At 48.5% G+C, this 25,483-nt stretch overlaps 2 protein-coding genes across 9 annotated transcripts in view; one reads left to right on the top strand and one right to left on the bottom strand.

Moving 5' to 3' along the window:
• Positions 1 to 8,303: 8,303 nt before the first annotated feature.
• Positions 8,304 to 14,769, top strand: CPA1 (carboxypeptidase A1). The gene is made up of 10 exons (XM_039860567.1): positions 8,304 to 8,386; positions 8,853 to 8,934; positions 9,341 to 9,574; positions 9,798 to 9,899; positions 10,435 to 10,536; positions 10,681 to 10,791; positions 11,492 to 11,582; positions 12,087 to 12,286; positions 12,791 to 12,875; positions 14,492 to 14,769. The coding sequence occupies exons 1-10, from the start codon at positions 8,322 to 8,324 to the stop codon at positions 14,677 to 14,679; spliced, it is 1,260 nt and encodes a 419-aa protein (XP_039716501.1). The 5' UTR covers positions 8,304 to 8,321; the 3' UTR covers positions 14,680 to 14,769.
• Positions 14,770 to 21,584: 6,815 nt separating this feature from the next.
• CEP41 (centrosomal protein 41) overlaps positions 21,585 to 25,483 on the bottom strand; it is a 42,336-nt gene continuing 38,437 nt past the window's right edge. For all 8 annotated transcript variants that reach the window (XM_039860571.1, XM_039860574.1, XM_039860572.1 and 5 more), the window contains 2 exons: positions 24,758 to 24,973; positions 21,585 to 24,077 (listed from right to left, as the gene is read on the bottom strand). In XM_039860571.1, coding sequence (XP_039716505.1) covers positions 23,947 to 24,077; positions 24,758 to 24,973 — 347 coding nt within the window. In that variant the 3' untranslated portion in view covers positions 21,585 to 23,946. The remainder of the gene's footprint in view (positions 24,078 to 24,757; positions 24,974 to 25,483) is intronic.

The following is a 25,483-nucleotide window of genomic DNA, read 5'->3' as shown; positions in this document are numbered from 1 at the left end:
CTCCAAGCAAATGCATGAGAAGGTTGCAGGTGAGGAGGCCTAGGTAGAGGCAAGAAGGCCAAGCCCAGGGGCCACTCGACCAGTGGCCATGATGGCACAGAGGGCACTGACCAGGGAGGCCCATGCCCAGGACCCGCTGTGCCGTGTGGGAAGCCTGAGGAAATCAGGATAAGGAATCCCTGAAGAACCCCAATTTATTTCCAGGGGAAGAGCCAGCAACAGAGAAGGAGAGAATCCCAATTTAGGCTGCAGTTTCCCAAAAGAGACTGAGCCTTTTTTTAAGCTGCAAGTGGTATGAGTGAACTAGAATTTCTAAACTGAAGTTTTCTGCTATTAGCGGAAATATGAGGCCATGGGTTAAATTAATATAAGCTATAGATAAATAAAGCAAATTATACCTCTGCACACTGGAGTCTGTGAGTATAACTTTTAGGTCCTCTGCACAAATGTTTTTATTTCATCCTCATGGGGAGGATATCAGTGGTATTAATAAGCTCATTTTTCAGATAAGGAAAGCACAATTTGGAGAGGTTTTAATGGCCATGTGAGACCACATGGATGGAAAGTTAAAAAGTACCTTTATATACTTTTTAACTTGGGTCTGTCTAATTCTAAAACCACTGTATCACCATTTGTCCAGGTGGCCACACCTGCAGCAGAATCCATGGGGAGTCATTGAACGTGAAGATTTTGGGGTTCCGCCCCCAGGCTGAAACAGAATCTCTGGGGCAGACCCCTCAAATCTGCATTATTTCTATCTGCCCCAAGAGTTTGAGGTCCCTCGAAGGCTGAGGACCACTGATCCCTGCTCTCCTGCCCCACAGAAGGAACATGTTCATGTCTCCCAGGGGAACTGGAGCTTTGGATCTCCCACCCCCAGCCATGGTCCGTCAGGGCTGAAGGTGGTTACAGTCATGGGAGGCCGGTCATCCTTCTCCAAAATATCCCCAAAGGGCTGCCTTGGCTACGGGCATCAGCATCACCTGGGAGCTTGCTGGAAATGCAAATTCTCAGGCCATCCCAGCCCTACTGAATCTGACTCTCTGGTGCCGGGACCCAGGTGGTGCTCATGCTAAGCCGGAAGCGTATCGCCCTACCAGGTCATTTCCTGGTAACAGTGAAAATAATAAAATCTTTTCTAATCCTTACTATGTGCCGGGCATGGTTCTATGCATTATAGGATTCGACACATGGCCTCCTCACGGCTCTAAGAGGGACTATTACTGTCCTTGTTTTCAGATGAGGAAACTCAGGGCAGTGGCGACACGGCACACAGCTACCGAGTGGCCAGCCTGGATGGAACTGACCGTCAAGTGAACCTGAAGCCCCTGAGGATGATGGGCCAGGAACTTGTTCTCAAGGCCACATCGCCAAGATCTCTGTGCAGCCAATAGGCTCACAAAAGTCAGGACTGAAACTTCTTTTCAGATGGGTGCCTGAAAAGGCACCCTTAAAATCCTTAAAATCCTTCAGCGACAAAATAAAACCGGCCTTGCCTACCTCTCCCCTTGTTGCAATACTTGGAGCACCAGCCCCATCCTCAGCAGCTTCCTGTTAGTTCTTTCAGCTCCTTCCCGGCTAGTGGCCTTTGCATGTACTGCTCCTTCTGGTCTGGAACGTTCTTTCCTCTCGCTCTTCCTTCAAATGGTCCACTCCTTAAATTTTTCTTTTCCATATAATTTCTTCACTAGTCCTTTTAGGCCCACCTACTATCTTCTACTATTCTTTTTTCCAAGGCTTTATTTCCTCGATAGCAATGATAATAATTAATTGACTTTGTTTAGTTGTTGTTTGTCTCAGCCACTGGTTTGAGAACTCTGTGAGGGTAAGTACCACATCCGGGTTATTTTTCCTCACTCACTTCCTGTCAGGCACACAGTAGGCACTCAATATTTGTTGAAGGATTGTTTCTCCTCCTCAGCCTAGTACAAGTTAGGACCAGGTTTAGCATTTTGTGACAGACACCCACTTTCTGGTGGCTTAACTAGATTGGGGTTTTATTTTCACATAACAAGAGTTGTCTGAGGTGGGCTGTCCCAGGCTTGTTCAGTGTCTCCTTGATGCACTGGGGACCCAGACTCTTCTGGCCTGTTCTGTTTTGCCACTCTGCCATCATTTTGACCCCTCGTCTATCTCCATCTCCTGACTGAATTCCAGGCAAGAAAGGCAAGGGGCAAAAAAATGTGAGCCAACTGAGATGGCCCATCCATGAACTTAAACTTCCATCTGATGGGCTGGGACTGTGTCAGTGGCCACATCCAGCTGCAAGGGAGGCTGGGAAATCACTTTATAGCTGGGCACATGGCTGCCCCAAATAAAAACTGGAGTTCTGCTGGTAAGAAGGAAGGGGAGGATAGATACTGGGAGGGCGGCCAGCAGAGTCTGCCGCAGCTTCTCTAAGGGGAGAGAACATCTCAAATCAGTTTCTTCGCTCTAGTTTACCAAGTGCCTGACTAATCATAAAGCCATAGAACTTTCCAGATAAAAGAGAAAACCTTTAAAAGCTTCTAGCCCAACCTCCTCATTTTGTACTTATAGAGACAGGGAGGCCTCGGGATTGTGCAGCTTATACAGGGTCCCACGCAAACCTGATGGCTGAGAGAGGTCTACAGCCTGGGTTTTTCCTTCCAGGTGGAGGGTTTCCTCAGCAAGCCTGGGGAGGTAATGGCTTAGGGGTGTGAGTTCATCAGATACACACTCAATACTTAGACACGCACGTTTCAGAGATATTACAGAATGATCTCTTTTTTCATAAAACCTGAACGTTAAAAAAAATTTATTTCTTAGGTATATCATGCTAAACAGTTTAGTTTTTCTACATTCGGTTTAGGTTTTTTTCCCCTCCCAACAAACTGCTCTTTTTAGGTATGTTTTTTCATCCTTTTCACCAGTAAAATTTATGAGCATTTATTTAAAAGGAAAAGCACTGGAAAAACCAGAGAGAGAAAGAGCGATTATACATATGGAAAGCCATAAAGAACCACAGTGAATGTGCTGCGGTTACTGCTTTCTTAAAAAAACAAACCGGGCAGGCAGCTTGGAATGTGAAAGAGTCTTGTGTGAGGGCAGGGCTGGCGGCAGAGGCCCAGGGTGATGGGATGATGGCGGGGGTCGAGGGCGGGAGAGGGAGGGAGAGCGAGTCCAGCGAGGCGCTTCCCCCAGCCTTGCCAGCCTTCCCTCTACAGCCCCAGATGAGGCCAGAGAGAAAACAGCTTTACCAAAAAAGTTAAATTTGAAAAAAAAAAAACTCCTTTAGAAACTTCAGAAGGCCCAGGCAGCCACGTAGTATAAGCCGAGGGAGAATCCGGGGGACAGTGGCACTTCGCACACTGGTGGAGCCTGCCACGTCTTGATCTTGGGAGGCAAGTAATTGTCTTCAGGGGGTGGGGGTGTCCTGGAAGACACCCTCCAGCCTGGTCGGCTTTCGGAGGGTCTCCTTCCCTGAGTATTGAGGACAGTCCTCAAGAACGGTGACATGTTTGCAAATCCATTCTTGTGGCTTGTCCCTCGCTGGCCTCTCCCCCCTGGGGTCTGCAGTCAGACTCTCGCTGCCCCCTCACCGGCTTTGTCAAGCTCTGGGGCTCTTTCTCTCCCTCCTGCCCTCAGCTCACCTCCCTCGATTCCCCAAAACATAGCTAAGACCGCAGGAGGTAAATTCGCAAAATTTTACTCAGGAATACGGAAGGGAAAGACAATGCAGAAAATAAACCGCCTCCACTGGATGCTGGCGTTGGAGTTGGTTCATGTCCTTTCGTGAGGCACCCCCTCCCTACCGCTTTCATCCTCCTTTGTCTTTTGCCTATTCCCATGTCATCACAGGGGCAGCCCATCCGGCCCCCCAAGTGCAGGAACACCCCTCCAAGTGCTCCTCAGCTCCTCTCTCAGGCTCAGTGGGAAAGAACCTCCCCTCCTCCATCTTTCCTTTTACACTGTGGGCCATCTGTCCCCACGCAGTTCATCTCTCCTCCAGGTCTCTGTTCTGGGATGTGGGCTCTGACTTGACAGTTCCTAAAGACCCACTGGGGTGCTCCTCTCTTCAGGTGACTCTTCCTCCGAAGAAGAATCCTGCCTCTACTCTAAAGACAAGTGCCACCGGGTACTTTAAAGTGACAGTTCTGCAGCTTCAAAGCAAACACACACGCAGGCTCTAGGCATTCAGTTCGGAAAGCAAAACGCAGAGAGGCCAGTCAGAACGTCCTCCTTCCAGGCTTCCAAGGCACCCCCAGGCCCTGCGACCCCCGACCCCCGACTGCAGCCTCGGCAGGATGTGGCACCTCTCGACCTCCACTGTCCTGGGAACACTTAAATCACAAGCCGCAGGGGCCCTGTGGGTCTCTTCTGGTCTCTCCTCAAACGTGGAAAGGCTCTCTCTACGCTGCCCAGACCGGTCTCCACAGCTGTAATTTGTTTGGGGGTAAAAAAAGGAAAATGTCCTAGAATCATAAAGTGTCACAGCCGAAAGGGATTTTGAAGAACCTTCTGAATGACTAACTTCCTCATTTCATAGACAGGGAAACTGAGGCCCAGGGGTGCATTGCGACTTGCCTGAAATCATACAATGGGTTTGGGGCAATCTGCTTTTATTTAATTTTTTTAATTGAAGGAATGATTACGTTTTTTTTGTGTGTGTGTGTGGCCATCTGCTTTTAGAAGGCGTTCCCTATTCCATTTTGCTCTCTTCTTAAGTTAGGGAATGACTTTGCGTTAGCTGTGCATTTTTTTTCAGGCACGGAAAATCAACTTGAAAAAGCTTGAGGGGAAAAAAGTGAAATGTATTGGCTCATCCCTAGATGGTGGGTGGGGGTGGGGGGTAGGTCCCCCTGAATCACATGGCCTCAGAGGCAGGAAGGGAGGGTGCTGAAGGAAAATGGAAGGAGGATGCCAGGTGGGGAGACGAGAGATGCCCATTACAGCCCACTACCTGGCTGCCCCCAATTCTCACAGACTTCTTCCCATACCCACGGCTGTGCCACGTGCCGCCTTACACACGCTTGCCGAAGGGAGACAGCTGGTGTCTCGCCCGGCTGCCGGATCCAGCCATTCTGAGGGCACCTGTTTGCACTCTGCAAGCATCTCCCGTGTCTACTGTCCCCCCTTGGTCCCTAATGTGGGCATGGGGGACTGGTTCTTCTTCCACCTCTTTAGAAACCCATTTTCTAGGTTTTGGTTTGGGGGGTGGTCTCTGAGCGTTGTCTGAGAGCCTCTGTTTACCACGCTTGGGCATTCTCTGGCAGCAGGGCGTGTGCACTGCACAAAGGCGTCCGCTGAGAGGATGAGAGACTATGTCTGCCCAGAGGGGGCGGGGTACCTTTCTCCATTTCACATACAAGTTCCCTAGGCTAAAATCGTACTGTCCTCTGACAATCCAAGCATTTTAAAAGCTTATTACGTGCATCAGTTAGAATACTTTTTACAGCAACTACAGAAACCCCAATTAGTAAAAAGGAAATGTATATTCTTTCATATTATATAGTCCAAAGGAGGGGCAACAGACTTGACAATATCCAGAGAAAGGGGCCTCCTCCTCAAACGTGGGGAAACGTTTTCTAGAAGCTTCCTCACTGGCCTCACCTCACATCTCATTGGCAAAACTGGGTCACGCGTCCACCCCTAAACCAATCATTTGCAAGACAATGAGATTCCTCGATTGTCTTAGACCTTGTCTTAGACCCATCTGACACTTAGTTCCTGAGCTGGGAATGGGGTGAGTCTCCTGAGAGTTTATGCCTGCACATGATCTGGGTTTGTTCAGCCAGGAAGAGGGAGGGACCCTGTGGACATCGGCGAGTGTAGCGACAGCAGGCCTGCAGCTAGTTGCACTTGTCCTTGAATCTAGATGCCAGCCTGGTGGTTTCCTTCTCATGCTAATAGGTCTTGGGTGCTCTGCGGAGACCCCAGCTTTCAGTCTCACGGCCTTCACCTTTGTCCTTGCTCTGGATCAGTGTGAGACAAGCCCATGGCACAGGAAGGCAGAGCTGTGGCCGTCTGCCCCAGGTTCCATTCTAGAAAGTTATTTTTTACCAAGAGGTAATTTTCAGCTTCCTGAGGTGCTTTGGAACCTGGGGAATTAGATTCAGACCCACATTCCTCTGTCACTGTGTTTTCAGCTTCCTGCCAGTGCCAGCCCTAATTTCAGTTTGCAGCATTGAATCAATCTTTTCCGACTTTGCAAGAAAATAGATTACATGCTTCTTGGACATCTTCGACTGCTGGCTGGAGACTTCGAGAGGCCCTTGTGGGGAGGCTTTGCCTTTTCCCCACCCTCCCCTCTTTTCCCATGGACTCGTCTTTTCTGGAAGGAATTCACAGAAGACTCAAGAATTAGCCAACATCCCTCAACATGTGTAGTGTACATGAATCAGATTCAGAATTATAGGACAGCTTTAGAGTTAGACATAGAAAAATAAATATTGTTTTCGTAATGCATACTCAAGAGAGGCTCTACGAAAACTTCTTTCCTGGTGGGGAACAGATTAGGAAGCTCGAGACTACTGCAAGGCACTACGAGAAGAGGAATGGGTAAGGTTGTTCCTGGTCTGAGGAAATAATACTCCAGGAACGATTAGGGGGAAATAGGTGTGAGTTTGTGTCCAAGCACCGACTAGTGTGAGAAACACCTCCTTCCCTTCGCAGCCTGGCAAAACCCTGTCATGAAGACCCAGACCGAACATCACCTTCTTGGTCAAGTCTTCCTTGGACCCTTGAGTATGGACACAAAGGGCACAGCCCTGCGGGCACTCTTCATGCCACGTCGCAGGAAACGTGCCGCTCAGGACTTTTTCAGCGAGGAGACCTTCCCCGGGAAGACTTTTGTGTGTTTAATCCTGTCTTGGTGACAGCTTCCTGTAGGACCTGAGAGAACATGGTTAGTTGGCTACTTCTGTGTTCCCTGCTGGACCATGAGACCAGACTGTCTTAGGCGTCATCCCAGAGTGGAGCACAGTACCTGGCCCAGAAGCGTGAGTGGACGAAGGGGTGAGAGGTCAGAGGAAGGACAGCTAAGTGAGAAAGAAAGAGGCCAGAGGAAGCTTCAGGGAGGAAGTGAGGCTTGCCCGGGAGAAAGGCACCCCTCTCCCTCTGGGCAGACACAGTCCCTCATCCTCTCAGCAGAATGCCTTTGTGCAGTGCACAAGCCGGACAAGGCTGCTGGAGTGGAAAAGAACAGTCTTCGTGGAAGCTCAGTGTCTACGGGGGATGAATTCAGTGTTTCATGATCTTCCCAGAGCTGGGCTCAGGAGAGAGTTGTGGGTAGATACAATGAAGTCACTCTGCCTTGGCCTGGGAGGGCTGGCCAGGTAGGGGGTGGGGTAGGAAGGCAGAAGGAGCAGCTGGAAACCAGAAAGGGCCTCCTTGGCTGTCATCTGCACCCAAGCCGAAGGCCCTGACACAGAGCAGGGCCCCCAGATGGTTCTGGGAGCCCCCGGGGGCCCCTGCGGATTAAGGTGGATTTGCGTTAGATGGCTCTGTGATGACATCAGCGCCCAGAGCCCAAGCGAATTCCCATGGTAAGTTCCAGTCTCTCCTGTACACTGCATAGTCCCCACTGGGTCTGGCCCTGGTTCCCACCACCACGCCGTCTACTCACTTGGCCCCTGTTTACAGTTTCCATCAAGGGCAACCCTGATCCCAGAGCCCTACAGCCCCGGAGACACGCTGGGGAGAGCTGGGCTCCCGGCCCAGCTGCCACTGCTGTGGCCCGACTCCCACAAGGCCACCGAGGCTGGTAGGCGTGGGGCTGGGAAGTGCTTTTCTAGGGGATGTACTCCCAAAGGGGGTGTTCCCTGCACAGAGTAGGGGCAGCCCTGGACGAAGCCAGTGCGGTGAGGAGCCAGCAGGTACAGGAGTTGGACGGGGCAGAGGGTCCTAGCTTGCTGTCACAGGGACAAAAGAGCAGACACTCAGAGACGTGGGAGTAGGAACTCCCTGCAGGAGGCCCCAACCAGTATGGCCACCCCAGAGTCCTGGCTCCTTTTCTGCTGCCCAGGCCAGCTGCAGTGCCCGAGGCTGTGGGCTGAGGGGCTGTGGGCTGTGGTCGAGCAGGGAGGCTTTAAGACCCAGTTGACCTTCGGGCCTTGTCTGGTCCTCCACGGCCAAGGGGTTGAGGCCCAGCTAATCTCTCCAGCTGCTCTGTTCCCTGCCACTTTATCAGGGAGGGTGAGAAGGTGTCAGAGATCAGAACTCCCACCCCGTGGGACGGGGCCCAGGTGCAAGGGGGAGGACAACTGTTAGCACAGCCAGGAAACTTCTGTCTGTCCTGGGAGAGTTTAAAAGGCCCCAGGCCCCTCTCTTGGTCTCAGCTGACCTTCGCAACTGGCTGCAGCATGAGGGGGCTGCTGATTTTGAGTGTGCTGCTGGGGGCTGTCCTTGGCAAAGAGGACTTTGTGGGGTAGGAGTGTGGAGAGGAGGGGGTGCTCAGAGGGGAGATAAGGAGGACTCAGCCTCCGGCCAGTGTCTAGAGGAGATGGACAGACAGACACATGGGAAGATGGCCGGAAAGGAGCGGACTAGCACTCCACGGAAGGCAGGCTGACGGGGGACCAGGGCTGAGAAGGGGTCCAGCCTCATGACAGCCTCCTGAGCCCTGAAGAAACTGAGCTCCGAGGAAGGCCTCCCAGGAGAGGAGGCTGGAGGAGGCCTGGCTGGCTTTGGAGAGAGAAATAGAGTCTAAACTGGCATTGGGGACAGCAGTAGTGTCCAGAAGGTTCTAAGGAGTTTAGACCATCTATTGCTAAGGCCTCTAGTGCTTCCTATTGCTCAGCCCAGAGGACTGAGGCCACCAGCTGCCCTTCTCCCACCTGGGGAGTGTGCGTGGCCAGTGCGGGCTGCTCAGTCTTCCCTCCCGTTCTGCCCAGGCACCAGGTGCTCCGAATCTCTGCGGCTGGCGAAGCCCAGGTCCAGAAGGTGATGGAGCTGGAGCACCTGGAGCACCTGCAGGTCAGGGGACGGGGCGGGGCCCCATCTCAGGCCAACTGGGCCCACCCTGGACCCCCACCAACCCCTGGGGCCTGGGTTCTGCCTCCCCAGATACCCAGAAAGGAATCATGGGACTGAGCCCTGTTAGAAAGTGACTAAACTCCCCAGGTCCTGAATCTTGGTGCCCTTGAGCATCTGAGCAAAGAGGGGGACCCCCATTTCTGTACTTCTCCCTCCTTTGCTATCTCAAAGCCCTCTGTTTCCTGGGCCATTTCCTTGACCACATTGGCCTTTGTCCAGTGCCCAGGGTTTCCCTTCATCCTCTGCCCCCAATATTCATGCCGCCCCCCGGCCCGGAGCCAACACTGCCTCCCAGGCTGGCCTTTCCGCAGCCCGCTGTGACGGTGCCGGTTCTTGTTCTCCTCAGCTGGACTTCTGGAAGGGCCCTGCCCACCCTGGCTCCCCCATTGATGTCCGAGTGCCCTTCTCCAGTATCCAGGCTGTCAAAGTCTTCCTGGAGGCACATAGCATCAATTACACGATCATGATCGAGGACGTGCAGTCACTGCTGGACGAGGAGCAGGAGCAGATGTTCGCCTTGCAGGCCCAGGCCACCTCTACTGACACCTTTAACTATGCCAGCTACCATACCCTGGACGAGGTGAGGAGCTCCTGGAGCCACATCCCATCGGCACCCGCTCTTTGCCAGGCTGACAGAATTCGGCCAGGGCCAGGGTGTGCGTGGCACCTGCTCTGTCTCCATGTGGCCTGGATGGTCTGGTCTGGGCTGCGGCTCGAAGCTGGTCGGTTAATGGAGCTGCTAAGGGACACATTTGGGAGCCTGGAAGCCATTAAGCCTGGCCTTGCCTCCTCTCCCTTCTCAGATCTATGGCTTCATAGACTTGTTGGTGGCCGAGTACCCACAACTTGTTAGCAAGCTCCAGATCGGCGAAACCTTCGAAGGCCGTCCCATCTATGTGCTGAAGGTAACGGGTGCCCATGGGTGTGTATGAAAGAATGGGCACCCACAACTGTGTGTAGGGTTAGCCCGTGGGCACAGGGAACATACTGTTATACAGACTTCTCCTGCTGACATTTGGACAAGGTCTGAATTTCCATGCTGACCTAGGTGTATGCATACCTGTACACACAACTCAAATTTTTAAGTGACCCAAATCAAGTTTTCAATCAAGTGTCACATTGTGGAAAGTTACCCTGGAGTTCGGGTAATCCCTATAAAATGCTCAGTAACCTCTGTCAGAGAACTATGTGTCGGCAGTGGCATGGGGGGTGGGGTGGAGACCAGAAATCTGGCTGAGTCACATTTGCCCCAAGCTTGGGCTGAGGACAGGAGGCCAAACTCTGCGGGACCCCTGTCCAGCCCCCAGCCCCCACGCCCCACCTGAATGATGGCCCCTTAATCAGAGCCTCAACTTGAGATACCCAGAGAGCAGGTGGCCTCTGGCCTGGGGCCACTGCCCTTTGAGGAGGTAGGACCATTTCCACGATCTTCTTGTCCAGTTCAGCACTGGGGGCAACAACCGTTCTGCCATCTGGATTGACACGGGCATCCATTCTCGAGAGTGGGTCACCCAGGCCAGCGGGGTCTGGTTTGCAAAGAAGGTAAGCCGGGGGACGCGGGGGGCGTTGAGGTGCAAGTCCCACAGAACTCTTGCCCTCCGCTTCCCATCTCGAAGCAGTGGCCGCAGAGGGAGGCCCAGCACAGGCATCCACAGCTCTGCCTCTCTGCCCCCCGCCCCCTGCCAGATCGCACAAGACTATGGCCAGGACTCGGCTTTCACTGCCATTCTTGACAACGTGGACATCTTCCTGGAGATCGTCACCAACCCTGATGGTTTTGCCTTCACCCTTAGCAAGGTATGCGCCTTTTCCTGTTCTTGGGGAAAGCAGGGTGGGTCTCTGGCCTTTGAGTCCCACAAGCTACTCACCCCTCATCTCAACCCTCAGAAGCCACGGAAAGGGCCAACAGGCCTGTTCCCCTAGACCGGGCTTCTCAGCCTTGGTATTCCTGACATTTCGGGCAGGTAACCCTTTGTGTGGGTGGCTGTCCTGAGCTCGCCTAGTGTTTAGCAGCATCCTGACCAAGGACTCACTAGGTGCCAGTAGAAACCTCCACTTCCTCTGCCGCCGAGACCAGCAAAAAAATGCCTTCAGACATTGCCACATGTCTGGGTGTGGGGGACAAAACTGTCCCCAGTAGAGACCCACTGCCCCAGACTTGCTTCCTGGTTCTATTTTATTTTTATGGCAGGGGCAGCATGTCACCAGTCGGAAGTGTATGGGGGGGGTTACCTCCTCCTGCCTTCTTCACTTTCCAGCAAATGCTCTGCACCGTTCCTCCCTCCTCCTCCAACCAAGAGCCCCCTTTGCAGATCTTCCTCTCCGACAAACAAGTCGAAATGGGTTTCCAGTCCCACACTGTGTCCACACCCGAACTCTGGATCGGGATGCTTTGTGTTGACTGAGGCCACTCGCAGCCCACACTGCTCCCTGTGGGCTCTGAACTCCAGCCTAGCAAGGGGATGGTGACGGGCGGTGTCTGATTTTTCTTCCTCAGAACCGCTTGTGGCGCAAGACTCGATCGATCACGGCGGGCTCTGCCTGCGTTGGGGTGGACGCCAACCGGAACTGGGACGCTGGCTTCGGGTGTAAGGCCCAGCGTGCTCTGGGGAGCAGGGATGGCACTCCCAGAATGGCTTCTCATCTTCCTTTGTCCTGTTGCCCCCACCTCTGTCCCACCCCAGCCCAGAGGGCTGGGGGATGTCGGCCCCTCCTTTGAGGCTCTCAGTGAGGGAGGGGGCACTCTGAGGCTTGTTTCTTGTCTGTGACAAGAAAGCGTCTCCCAATAGAACTAAGGTCTGAAACCTGCTTAGGGGTTTTCTAGAGTGACCCCAGCTCCTTTTCTCTGTGACCACTTCACTGCAAGAACCGATCTTGCTTGAGGAGCCCTTCTCACCTGCCCAAGCCTGGCTGGGGAGGGAGGTGGGACCCCCAGGTTGTAAAAGACCGCTGGCCTTTCCTTAATCTGGGGGTGGTGGAGAGATCCTTCTGCATGCCACCTCTCCCCTAACTCCATGCAAAGAATGGGAAGCTGTGGAAGCCACACTGCTCGGCTGTAAGGAACGCTAACAGCCACCTCTCTCCTCCTGCAGTGGCAGGAGCCAGCAACAACCCCTGCTCGGAGACTTACCATGGCAAGTCCGCCAATTCCGAAGTGGAGGTCAAGTCCATCGTGGACTTTGTGCAGGGTCACGGGAACATCAAGGCCTTCATCTCCATCCACAGCTACTCCCAGCTCCTCCTCTATCCCTATGGCTACACAGAAGACCCAGCTTCTGACCAGGAAGAGCTGGTATGTGCTGACCTCTCTTTGCCCTCCTGTCCCAAAGGCAGCTTTGGGGAGGCCTGGGGTTTCATCCATCAGACCTGCTTAAGGCACAAGGAGTACCCTACAGAGTGCCTGGTGCCCCTTTGCCCCAGGGACCCTTGATGGCTTGGGAAGGCTGGCAAGGCCGTCTAACTTCACCTTTTGTCTGGGGAACTGAGGCACAGCATGATTGAGTCACTTCTGTCACATGACAGAATGAGGGGCGGGGCTAGACTTCGAGCTCGTACATCAAGTTCACACTTGGAGCTGCAGTGCAGCCAGCCAGACATCCTGCAGGGTCAGAGGATCATGGGGCTGCTGAGCTCAGGGCTGACCCTGCAGGACCTAGAAGGCTCTATGCCCTCTTCTGGGGACCTGCTTCTGCAGGATGCATGCTCCTTTGTCACACTGCTTGGCTACTCTGGCCCTGTCCTTCGGGGGCCTAGGACTGCTAGCCATGACAGGTGGTCTTGCTTGGCATTTCTCTAGGATCAGCTGGCCAAGTCTGCTGTGACAGCCCTGGCCTCTCTGTATAGGACCAGGTTCCAGTATGGCAGCATCATTACAACAATTTGTAAGTGGGTGCATGGGCTCTGTGGGTGGCCCTGGGAGGACACTCAGCTGGCTTTTCCTCCTGGAGGGAGTGTCCCTCTCGGAGGAAGTACCCAAGGGTGCCCGGATCTGGGAGCATGGGTGAGGAGAATGGCCCCTGGCCACACCCACAATTGCTGACTTAGGGGACAGCACTGCCCTTTCCTGAAGTGAACTCCGCCCTTTTCGATGCCTTCACACCAACATGTCCGGTCCTCTGAGAACTCTTGCACCCTTGTCTTGGGGTTAAGTCCAGCTTCATGCGTGGAGGGGGAGGAGAGTTCTGCTGGTCTTTGCAGATCACCAAGAAGTTCGAAGGAAAAAAAAATACTCCTCCTCCAGTGCCCTTCAATCAGAGAACATATCCTCTTTCCCAACTTACGTAGACATGCGATCCCCCTGCTACATGGAAATGGAATTAAGTCAACAGATGTCTGTTGAGCACCTGCTATGTACCAGGCCTTGTTTTGTGTGCTTGGAAAAAAATAAGTGTAGCTCAGAAAACTTACATTCTAGCTGGGGAGACTGACAAGAAACAGAAAGAGTAAATGATACAGTGTGTCAGGTAGGAAAATGCTAGAGAGAGAACAAGGAAAACTAGAATGCGGTGAGGGGACTTAGGAATGCTGGGCGTGGGAGCAGGTGGGTGGGTCGAAAGGGAGGCCTCACTGAGCGAGTGAAATTTGGGCAGGTGTTGAAGGAAATGAGGGAGGGAGCCGAGAGGCCATCTCTATCTGGGAAAGAGCTTCCAGGCAGAGCAAAGGTTCTTTCTGTGTGGTCTGGAAACAGCAAGAACAGGACGGAGACCCTGATGGCTGCAGCTGAGTGACAGGCTGGGATCGTAGAGACAGGCGGGGTGAGGGAGCCCACCCCAAGTTTGCTGGATGACAGCAGGCAGGAGCACTGAAGAAGCAGGGGACAGGGACAGGGGTGGGAGGGCGAAACACACCTCTCACATGCTTCCTGCCTGGTGCGCCCAGGTTTCCATGGCTGAGTGGGTCACAGTCTTACTGGGGCTGGCCTTGCCTTTGGACGCGGGGCCTTCTTTTGAAACTCTTTCAACCCCAAGTCAAAAAGTTTTTGCTTCATTCAAAGTTGTCAGCTTAAATCCTGATATGCAGCCACTTCCCTCTCTCGGTTGGAAAAAGCCGCTTTGGAGCTGCTTGGTAACTAAATCTAGGCAGATCTGCCTCCGAAAAGGCAGACCAGGGGCTTTGGCTTTGGCTGGCCCTTTAGCCCCTGCAGACCGCAGCCCAATTGTGTACAATCCTGGTTACCCACGCGGGGAGTTCCGGTGTCTCTGGAGGCTTGACGAAGCGGCTACTGGAGGACGGAGGTGGTTTTCAGTGGCGCTTTTGCAATCGTAGGAACTTTCTCTCATCCCCGGGTGAGAGGAGAACCATCGCTGGTCTGCCTCTCTGGGGGCTGAGGCCCTTCGGAGCTCTTGGGAGGAAGCCAGGCTGCTTGGTCAACAGCAGGCACTGAGCAGACGCCGACTCCAATCAACTCTGCGGAGGCTCTGGGCTTGGGACCATCCGCGGGGCCCACGGAAATGTTTGAGTGACTGACCTTTGCCCTCCCGTTTCTGTCCTGCCCCAGACCGAGCCAGCGGCAGCTCCGTGGACTGGGCCTACAACCAGGGCATCAAGTACTCCTACACCTTCGAGCTCCGGGACACCGGGCACTATGGCTTCCTGCTGCCGGCCTCCCAGATCATCCCCTCCGCGCAGGAGACGTGGCTGGCGCTCCTGGTCATCATGGAGCACACCCGGGATCACCCCTACTGAACCCGCCTTTCGGCGCTCTCCTCTTTCTCCTTTCCGGCCCCACCCGGGCAATCCAATAAAGTTTGAGTGTACGTGGACCAGACCCGTGGGATGCGCGGATGGGAATGCACGTGGCGCGTCTGCCTTTTCAGGCCGCGGCGGGAGTGATTTAGTTCTTGCAGGCCTCACTGGAAATGTGTGGGTGGTTGGACTAGATGACCCCTAAATCCCCCCCGCATTCCAAGGTCCTGTGAAGTTGTATCCAAGTGGCGTCTGTTTTAATTAGACCACCCTGAGCTCGGCTCGTCAGCGGGGTGATTTGTTCATACCTCAGTAGCAAGCAGCAGCCACAGCTGCTAACCAAATGCCTGGCACCCCGCGGTGGCGAGGAATTCAGCCCGTACAATAGTCTAGCTGGTTGGATCCATTCATCCACAGCAGCTATAACTTTGAGTATGAAATAGAATAATTGTGGTGGCCACTGCTGTCCCAAATAGATGGTGCAGCCAGGCAAAGCAAATTTCTATAAAGCAAATATGGTCTCCTACTCCTGAATTAAATTGGAAGAGAGCAATTAGGTCAGATGGAATCATTTACTGAAAATGAAGAACAAACACCAATCCCAGGACATCTGATTAATTGTAGTTTATCACGAAGACCTCGCCTTCAGGGAGGGAAATAGTTTGCTTAACATTCATACATCTTTTCTAGCATCTTTCCGTGCCTTGTGCCTGTTCCCTCTTGTTCCACTCAACACCATTCCTTATCATTCACAAAATTTCTCAAACATAAGGCCCTCCCAGGAGTCTACGATTTGCCTTTCCTCCTTGGCCTTGGTGATTCTGATGGCTGTGATATCATACTTAGTGGCTAGCACAATACGTAGGGTATCTCAACTTTTTTTGAAAGCAAGAATCTACCTTCTGTTTCTTCCGAATCCCTTAAGACGTGACTGTAGAGCAGGGGGTTATTCCCACATCCCAGCTGAAGCTGATGCTTTTAAGTGGACATAATTTCTACCCATCTAAGGACTCCCGCGGAAGTCATTGGGAAGTGGATGGAGGGTGGCTTGGTAGCTCCCCAAACAGCGAGGCTGGGGGTGAGGATGACAGCCTTTCCCTGTCAGCCAGGTGAGGTGTCACAATGCATCCAGTTCCACTGACTTGAAAGTTTTGTCTTTTCCACTTAAAATGGCCTGAAGGTCAAATGCTTTTTTTTTTTTTAAGGGATTATTGGGGAATTTTCATCTTGAAGTTTTTTATTTTAATATTTTTCTTTGCTATCAACATTCTAAAAACAAAAAGGAAGCTGACTATACATGTATATACATAAACTTACGCATATATAAGTTTATGAGGCGAGATAAAATAGTGTTTCAGTTTTTACAGAGAGATAGATTTTAGAATACTTCCTTCGAGTTATCTTTTCATACATTGAAACATTTCCCTTCAATCCGTGAAGTTAAGCTGAAATCCATTTTAACGGCTCAATTTGGGCAAGTAAAAAGCTGATCTTATTTTTTGTTTAGCAAGACAATATATCACTTTACAAAATTGGATTACTTAGACTTCAAGGGGTTGAATTGCTTAATTTAAAATAAATTGTGCTCCCTGACAGTAGGGACCACTTTGTTAGGCATTCAGTTTCCAAAACCATCAATAGTACTTGACATATAGATGACCAATAAACATTTGTTGAATGAATGTTCTCCACTTTTACTAATGAACTCATGAACTTTATAATCTGTATATTTTAGTCTTAAGGTTACTTTAAATTCCCCGAGTTGTTGTTTAGAAAGTAAGGCTCTGAGAGAATGTCTTAAGAAAGCTGCAAGGACAATAAATGAAGCACAAGAATGAATATTCCATGAGGACAGGAATTACATTGTTCTGTTAAACATTTAATCCCTACTGGTTGGCCAAGTACATGACACATAGTAGGCACTAAATAAATTCTTATTAAATGGAAACACATAAGTCATTAACATTTTTTTTTTTTTGTCTTTTCAATGTAGGAAGAGCTTTACATTTTATTGGAAGATACATATTTTTACAAATCTATGGGTAAAAATTTTTTATTTTATAAATAAAAACACAAAAAGCTAAAAGAGAAGCAATAATTTTAGAAAATATTGCGGCATATGTGAAAAGGTATTAATAACCTTGAGGGAGAAAGAGCTCTTATAAGGGGTTGAAAAAAAAAAAAAGACTTACATTTCAAAAGAAAAACAGTCATTTCCAAAAGAAGAAACACAAAAAGCCAATAAATGCATGAAAGATACTGATCCTGAGTGATCTTTTTATACACTAAAGAAAAACAAATATATTACTTCTCTCCCATCAGATTGACAAAGAATAAAAATACCGACAGCTCAGTGTTATCAAAGGTATGAAGAAATAAGACCTGTCATATCCTACGGGTGGGAAGGAAAATTTACACCACTTTCCTGGAGGGCAATTTGGCAATATAAATAAAAATTTTCAATGTGTTGCCCCTTTGACCCAGAAAGTCCACTCAGAAGAATTTCTTTTAAAAAATATTCACGTAAGTTCAAATATATGTATGCACATGGTTGTAATAATAAAAATTTAAGTAAAAAGAACCTAAATAGATACTAGCATTGATACTGATATGACACATTTATAAAACAAAGTATCGTGAAGCCACTGAGATCTGTGTTGACATGAAAAAATGGTCACAATATACTCAGTGAAGGAAGCCGGCCATATGGAAATGTTCTAAAATAGGTTTGTGGTGATGGTTGCACAACTCTGTAAATTTACGAAAAATCACTGAATTGTATATTTAGAATGGGTGAATTTTATGGTATGTGATTTATGCTTCCAGTTGTTGAAAAAAAAAGTCTGATTACAAAATAGTATGTTGAATATGAATCTCATTCTTATTTGAAACATACACACACACACACACACACACACACACACACACACACACACACACACAAATGCCTTGAAGGATATATTCCCTAATAATTATTGTGGTTACCCTGGGTAGTGGTGGCGGTTTTCCACTTTATACTTTCCTGAATTTCTTGCAGTGAGCTTTTATAATTGGGGGCAAGGAGAGAAAGCTCTTTCAAACACACCAGATAACCTGTGGGTAAATTTTAAATTTATCTAGCATCAACTTATTATCAATATTTTAATTTGTGCTCAGATTCTTTCTTGTAATTTGTCTAAACTCATTTCTTCTGCTCTGGCATCATATTTCACCTTCTTGCCCAGAACAACACAATTGTCTTATCTTTGGAAAAATTTACATGCCAGATAGAGCTGAAAGCATTAGTCTCTCTACCAAAGGAAGGGGTTACTCATGTTCCCTAGTTGGTGACCGTTCCCTAAGTACTCTGCTGTAGCTCAGATAAAAATTCCCAAGAGCCCTTTCTGCTCACATTCAGTTCCTACAGCAATCTGAGGAATTGATTATGCTGATTGATTATGCCTATTCTCCAGGGCTTTTCAAAAATCCTTATTTTTAAATGAACTCATTTTACTTTTTTCTTAGACCGTTATATATGGCTCTCAATGTGGGCCATTGGTGGAGTCCATGAGAATCCTTTGGGTGGTCTCTTGAATTGATACACATGTCTAGCTTTGGCCTGAAGTTAAAACTGAAATGTCACTGAATACAATCCAGATATGACCTCACTGGTCCCTCATCCAGTGGAGGGACCATTTATCATCTCGGGGGTTGTTTTGCAAGGGCGAGTGGGACTAGGTAGATTGGAAGATGCAGACAGACTCACATTCTGAGGACTTAAAGGACATAAACGGGATTCTGTAAACACACTTAAGACCCAGATGCTACTTTCAGGAAACAGATATGACCAACCATACCATTCAAATTGGCCAAAAGAAGGAAGAACTCTGAGAAAAAAAGCACATAGCACCCGTCAACTCGGAAAAACTGTCAAAGGGTAATGAATTCCCAAAGCTTTCAGGGTCTGTATTCATCTGGCAGCGTGAACCATGAACATCATCTAACAACCCCAGAAACCGAATGTTGCCTGCCAAAAAGGAGAAAATTAAAAAGTCTTCTGCTTAACCACAGTAGTGGTGGTGAGCTACGTTCTAGAAGATTGCAGTAGAAGTGGGGCTCTGCCACACTGACTGGGGTACGGAGGGGCTGCCGCTGCTTCCTCCCGTGAAACCCAGGCCTGTGGCTATGAGCCAGTTCATGCAATTTCTGTCTCAGACTAAATCAGAAACATCACTGCAAGGGAGAGAAAAGACCAGACACAAATCATATCAATATGGTTTATTGAATGAACGGTTCAACCTCTCAGGAAAACAGCTTACTTTTTTCCTACATCTAATGAAAAGTTTGTAACTCGTATTCCTTAAGTGATGCCTCAGGAGGTGTTCACTAAGAAACAAAACAAATCTCAGAAACCTGGGAACACCTGTCTTCAAGAGAGGTCCCTCGGCACTGACAGCGGACACGTGGAAATACATAGTCCCAGGAGCAGATGTTTCAGTCCCCGAATTTCCAGCGCCTTTCGTGTGGGCAGAAGAGGGAAGCTTCCAGTGATCTCCGGTGACGAGCGGGGAAGCCGACAGCCGAGGGGGAGTCACGGTTTGCTGGTAAGTGGAGGCACGGCCGAGGGAGACCAGGGCTGTGCCTCCCCAGCGAGGGAAGTGCAAGCAGGACGGCCGAAGGGACTTGCTCTGGAGCCACAGGTCCCACGCTGGACTCTGGCTTCTCAACCTTCTACCTCAGTGACTCAGGGCAAAGTGCTTAATGTCCATGTGATCCTCAGTCTCTTCGCCTGAAAATGGGGTGCCTACCTCATAGGGCGGTTGTGAGAATTAAATGAGTCAAAACAAAGAATCTAGGAACACTGCCGAACACAGAGTAAGCTCTCCATGAATGTCTGCTAGTATTATTATCTGGAAATCTTCAGGATTTGAAACAAAAGAGAAAGAACCACCCACTCTCAGATAAGGATGGTGTGCGACCTGTATTTGATGAATTCTGAAGGCTACTCTGAGCCTGAAGGGACCATGAAAACAGGCCTGGAGGACTGCAGACAGCAAGTAACACCCCTAAGGGCTCTCTGGGTGCCTCCCGCAGAAGGCAATCTAAAAATCTCGGGCTTGTGAACGCCTCTCCCACCAAAGCAGGATGTGGTACAAAGGGATAAAAGATAAAGAGCTTTCTGGATCTCCAGAACGGCAAACCAGGGTTCAGTGGCCACCACAATGGGCCTTACATCCCAGACTTCAGTCTTGACAGGTTCAATTCATTTAGTCACACACCCTTATTAACAGCCACTGTCATACAGTTGGTGATTTTTATCCTCTAGGAGCTATAGTCTAAGTAACTTCAAATAATTTAAATAACTGTAGTAATAGCATTTGGTAAGTGACCTCGGTTTGTCCCACATTTTACCAACTGCTGTCAGAATGTTACACAGGCGAAGAGAATCTGCTTCTGCTCTCAGAACAAAGAGGATCAGCATTGGAGAGAGAGACCATAAGGGGACCACGGCGTGACAAATACAGTTTTGCAAACACACATTAAAATCATGCACTGAAACCTGTTCTGTCAGAATTCAATGCTGACAAATTTCCACTGTTACAGATATAATGCTATAATTGACCTGTGTACCAATTTAAGGACACCATGACAGACAACTTCAATAATTACTACAATTGTGGGGAAGTATTACTACTCAAATGTGTTCTGAACGCTTGGGAAGCACAGTGTGTCTTGTTTACTGTATTTACGAGGAAAATATATTGTTAATCAAAAAATTAATTGAACTGCATATAAGCATATCATCATGCTCACATAATTAAACTGATGAATTAGAATCCACATTTCTCATGTTTCTTAAAAAAAGTATTATGGCAGTTACATCTTTGAAAGAATTGTGAAGAAAATAAACATACTTTTAAACGTTTTGGAACTGGGGAAATGTTCTTAATGATTATCTTCAGAGCAGAGCAAGAAGGGAGTTGTGGATTTAATCCAGGTGGACAGAAATTAATTATCCCCCTTAAAAAAGTCAGATAACATAAAAGACAGAATCTATAACCAAAATATAACATGACAGAAACCAAAACCAACACAAGAAAAATTACCTACATATTTCTTCCTAGTCTAGGACTCCGATTTCACTTATATTCCACGAGGGAATTGGAGAAAAGAAGGTTTTTGTTTTGTTCTGTGTTCTTGGTGAGTAGCCTAAAGTCTTAAGAATTTTTGTATAATCTCAATAGCACCACAGGAAAAATCCCACAGCAGCTTAGGAACACTATTTGTTCTCTTTTAATTCTGATTTACACCAAGTCCTATACGATTGTGCTGGTTCTGGTTTTCCACTCAAGGTAAAAATAAAATGACTTTTAGGCCATTTGAATTATTCTTACCTTTCAGTAGATTAAACCGGACACTACTACAGCCCAAGATGTTCTTTTTGTTTTCAAGTGAGTAATATAGTTTCCCCTCCCTCCCTACTTCTTGCTGCCTTGCCCCTCTCCCCCCGCTTCCCTCCTTTCTCTCTTATGTACATAACCCTTTAAAGCACTGAACGTGTTATTTGAGTTTGGCCATCACCGCTGCTCAGAGCTGTGTTTGTACATTGATAAAGCACGTTACATCTAGGGGTCATCAGGCTAGGTCAACTGATCACCCCCAAAACAGTCAAGAAAGCCTGCCATAATGTGTTTAAGGTGGCAATTAGTCCCTGCTTGAGCAGGAAGAGAAACCCAGGCCTTCTGACTAGAGAGCTAAGGTCCCTTCCCCTAACTGGAATGATTTCCTGCTTTATTTATGCAAAGAACATATGCCTCCGTGGGAGAAGTGGCAAAAAGAGGTACTCTTTCAAATCACCCCAAATCATCTCAACTGAGAGAAAGAAGAGGTTGGCAGATCTCTGCATAGTAATAGCAAACAACAAGTTAATACCTATATACTTTAATCTTCAGCATTCACAACTGGACAAAGTATTACTGGTCACTTAAATAATACGTGTCAATTAATCTAAGGAAGAAACGAGTAAAGGAGAACACTCAAAGCAGCACCTTGAGCATGTAAAACTGTCTGCGAGTGACATTTAACGCTCCAAGCGCAGAATCAGAGCAGGTCTTTGAGGAGTAGTTACTTAAAATTCTTACCAACAGGGCAAAGCACTACGGGGAAAGGCACATAAATACACTCAACCTGCCAGATCGTTCGGCTAGATGCACAGCAATTCTAATAGGTTTGCCTAACCTGACTTTCCACGTATTTACAGTAGTTTTGAACACTCGTGTGTTGTCTGGTGATGGGGATGCAGAATAGGAAGAAAGGGGGACTACCGTTTACTTTAAAAATAGGATCAAGTGGGAAAATCTACCTCCTGACTAGTCGATTTTGAAATGGCATAACCAGAACTTTGTGACAGAGAAAACATTTTTTTTCCCTTAAAAATGTATATGTGTCAAAAATGGCTGAAAATCTTGTCCATGCTAGAGGAAAGTTGAGTGTGGAAAATTTGCATTTTTAAAATCTATGCTGTAAGGAAAATAAAAAGCCAGAGCATTTTGGCATTAGCAAAAGGCTGAACAAAGTTCTCAGGCAATAAATTTATGGGGAAACATGACAGGCTCCTCATTAAAGCTATGTGTACGTTGGCTGAATTTTATACAAGATTCTTGAATCTTGTGGAAAATTGGGCACGGCTTGACATCTGAACAATGTCGCTGGTTTGTTTGATTTCTAAAGCATTGGAAAATGTTGTACTTTGGAAATCAAGTAGAGAGGAATAAACATACTAAAACGGAACTGGGCTGAATCTGAAAGTTATTTTTCCATATGCCTCTATCAGATATTTATTACCTTTATTTCTTTTACAACACAGCCCCCGTGCTAGAAATACTGTAGTACTTTTTTGTTTTTTTTGATGGCGAGAGAAAAGAGTGCCGTTAAGGCAAATCTTACCCAGCAGCGGTAACCACCTAAGGATAGGCAATTTTCAGTTGGCTTTTCAGAGGCTGGTTGCCATGACAAAGAGCACAATTTATTCCTCAGTCCCTTATCACAGCTACAGATCACAGACCATAAAAATTAACAAGGCGCTTTTCCTTTTCCTGATGATTTCAGAGTTCCTCATCCTTACCTGAGGTCTTTTGTTCCCCCAATTAAATGGAATGAATGTCAGTCATCTAGCAATTCAATTAATGCTGATTCAAAATTCTGGCCCAAACCAGAATCTATAATCACAACCTCCTAATCACAGCTCTGTCATGAGAATGAAAAGTAAGCAGGAAATTGCATTAATTACTCAATTAGACTAATACTGTATTTTAAGCAACGGCTTAAGGGGCTGTCAGCTCTGACAAAGGACCGTGGAGTCGTCCTCACCTGTGTGCATGCAGTGGCCCACCCGAGGCTGATCTTTTCAAGGGGCCATAATTTTTACCCACCTAAGATGGATGGACTTGAGCTGGGTAATGGAAATTCATAACTGATACACCAACAACAGATGAGGGGCAGCTCTGGGGGGCTTCAGCGGCTCTCAGCACGGCCCTGGACGATGGACGGGCTTTTCCTGTGAGAGGCCCCAGGCCTTGTGGGAAGGCAAGCTGAGCCCACATCATCACCTGTGCTGCCTCCAGGAAAACATCTAGTGAGGGGGAACATTCAGGAAGTGTGAGAGCTGCTCCACTGAATCGTGAAATTGAGCGAGGCTCGCAGGTATCACCTCTGTAAACTCATGACAGAGCTTGCAGCGTATGCCGGGAAAGGCGCCTCAGCAGATGGGCCCGCACCTGAGGGGGTGCTGGGGAGGCTGAAAGCTAAGAATCATCTGCATCCCCAAGGGCCAGCTTTTCAGGACACAAAGCCTACCTGGAGAACTTTCGGGAAACCAAGAAGAGTGAGTGAGAAACAACTGGTTGGGAAGAACACACCAGATGAGACTGAAGTATTTACAAAACAACGCTAGATATAGACCCAAACAAACTGGACCTTATTAAAAAAAAAAAAAAGTTAAAACCTAAAAAAATGAGACTTTTTTTTCTGACTCAGTTTTAGAAACTTAAATATTTTGTAAACAATAGGGAGGACACTAGAGCCTGTCATGCCTCTGTTTTTTCTAAAAATCCTTCCCGAGTTGGATGGGGACAGGAACTAGAGACAGGAAGAGAAAAGAGGGCCTATCACACATGTCACATGTCGTGGTCTTTCTTCTGCAGCAGTTTCTGAAATGACCACCTGGGAAACTGCTCAGGGGTTTCAAAAGGAGAGAAAACATTTATTTGACTAAGACAGACAAAGTCTTTACTTCCAGGGTTTGCCTTGCAGGGGGCCACTGCTGAGCGAGCGGGGATTCGGGTGGCCGGCAGGGCCCCCGCCAGGCAGGCTTGGAACCTTGGAGTCTCTTCCGGAGGCATTCGCTTGGGTCAGCCGGCCTGAAGGAAGCAAGAAAGTGGGGAGCAGAACTGCAAAAATGATTCCGGGGACTATCTGCCAAGTACACTTTTAAGCTAATGAAGACTTATGCTACAACACTTTTAAGCTAATGAAGTCCTATTCAGCATTTACTTAAGGCTAAAACCTACTCTTTATCCTTGAGATCAACCTGAAGGTGGGGAAGGGGTCAGGGATGAAAGGAAACGCAGAAAGCCTTCCTTTCTTCCTCCCTCTCCATTATCCCTAACCAACCAGGCCTGTCCTTCATTCTTTCCTGGTAGAGAATGGGGCAGGAGCCATTAGAGCACAGAGAAGGAGAAGGAAGCCGTGTGCAAAGGAAAGGTCAGCAGTGGTTTAAATGTACATAGAAGCAACAGAAGGAAATGAAAACTTTCCAAGAAGGAATGTGAATGCCTTAGCTTAGCCTCTCAACTCTGCCTGAGATGCACACTTTGACTGATAAATTCTGTTACCTTCTATGTCTGTGTGCAAAGCCTAATTCTTGTCACAATCCGGGATCACCTCCACTGGGCCCCTCTCCCTGCACCAGCCCCCCACAAATATTTTAAGACCGAACATATTAATAAGAAGTCAAGCTTTCAGATGATGAGGCGATGCTCAAAGCTGCAAAAGTCAAGCTCTACAGAAAACATTGTCTCTAAAGGTCAAAATATCTTACTGGGATCGTCTGTAGGACCCTGATCCTCTTCCAGGTAATATTCTATCTTTTTTAGGTCTTCCGGGGTAAACCTCCATTTATTCTCAGCCGGTGGGGGAGGTACTTTGGGGCTTGATCGTCTCCGGGCAGAGCCGAGAGGAAGGGCTTGCTGGCAAGATGCTGGCAGGGAACCCGTAATCAGGCCTTCTGGGAATTTCTGAGCTAAGACTTTTAGACCTAGGTGTTAGAAAGATCATCAGAAAAAGCAGCATTAACATGGTGAAGCCAAGGCAAAACCTGAAAAGGAGCCTGCATGTCTCCTCATCTTTGGTCTCTGAGTCGAGGCCAACACGAGGACATGAAACCTTTCTTAACTGCTTCACCATTAAGTAAATTACACCAGAAAAATGTCAGTTATATAGGATTCTGAGAATTCCACCAGAAATCCTTGTGCTCAAGTCCTCAGCATTAAGGCTTTCTTAAAGAGCCCTGAGGCAGTGTCAGTATTTCAGGAATTTAAAACATGTGCTGATAAAGCTAACGGAAGCCTCACAGAACTCCTGCCTCCTTTCAGCCAGCAGCTTCTCTCTCCTCAGAACACAGGCACCCCTCGTTTTATTGCGCTTCATTTTTACTGCGCTCCACAGATGCTGTTTTCACAAACTGAAGGCAAGACCCTCTACCAGCAAAAAGATGACAGCTCGCTTGGCTGTGATGCTTGCTTTACTGCGGTGGTCTGGAGCCGAC

Source organism: Pteropus medius, unplaced genomic scaffold (assembly GCF_902729225.1).
Source record: "Pteropus medius unplaced genomic scaffold, Ma_sr-lr_union100, whole genome shotgun sequence".
Lineage (NCBI taxonomy): Eukaryota > Metazoa > Chordata > Mammalia > Chiroptera > Pteropodidae > Pteropus > Pteropus medius.
This window is presented reverse-complemented; position numbering and strand designations above follow the sequence as displayed.

Coding starts and splice junctions, on each gene's coding strand:
- CPA1 (XM_039860567.1), top strand. CDS start 8,322: ATGAGGGGGCTGCTGATTTTGAGTGTGCTGCTGGGGGCTGTCCTTGGC. Junction 8,387..8,852: donor GGCAAAGAGGACTTTGTGGG/GTAGGAGTGTGG, acceptor CGTTCTGCCCAG/GCACCAGGTGCTCCGAATCT. Junction 11,583..12,086: donor CTGGGACGCTGGCTTCGGGT/GTAAGGCCCAGC, acceptor CTCCTCCTGCAG/TGGCAGGAGCCAGCAACAAC.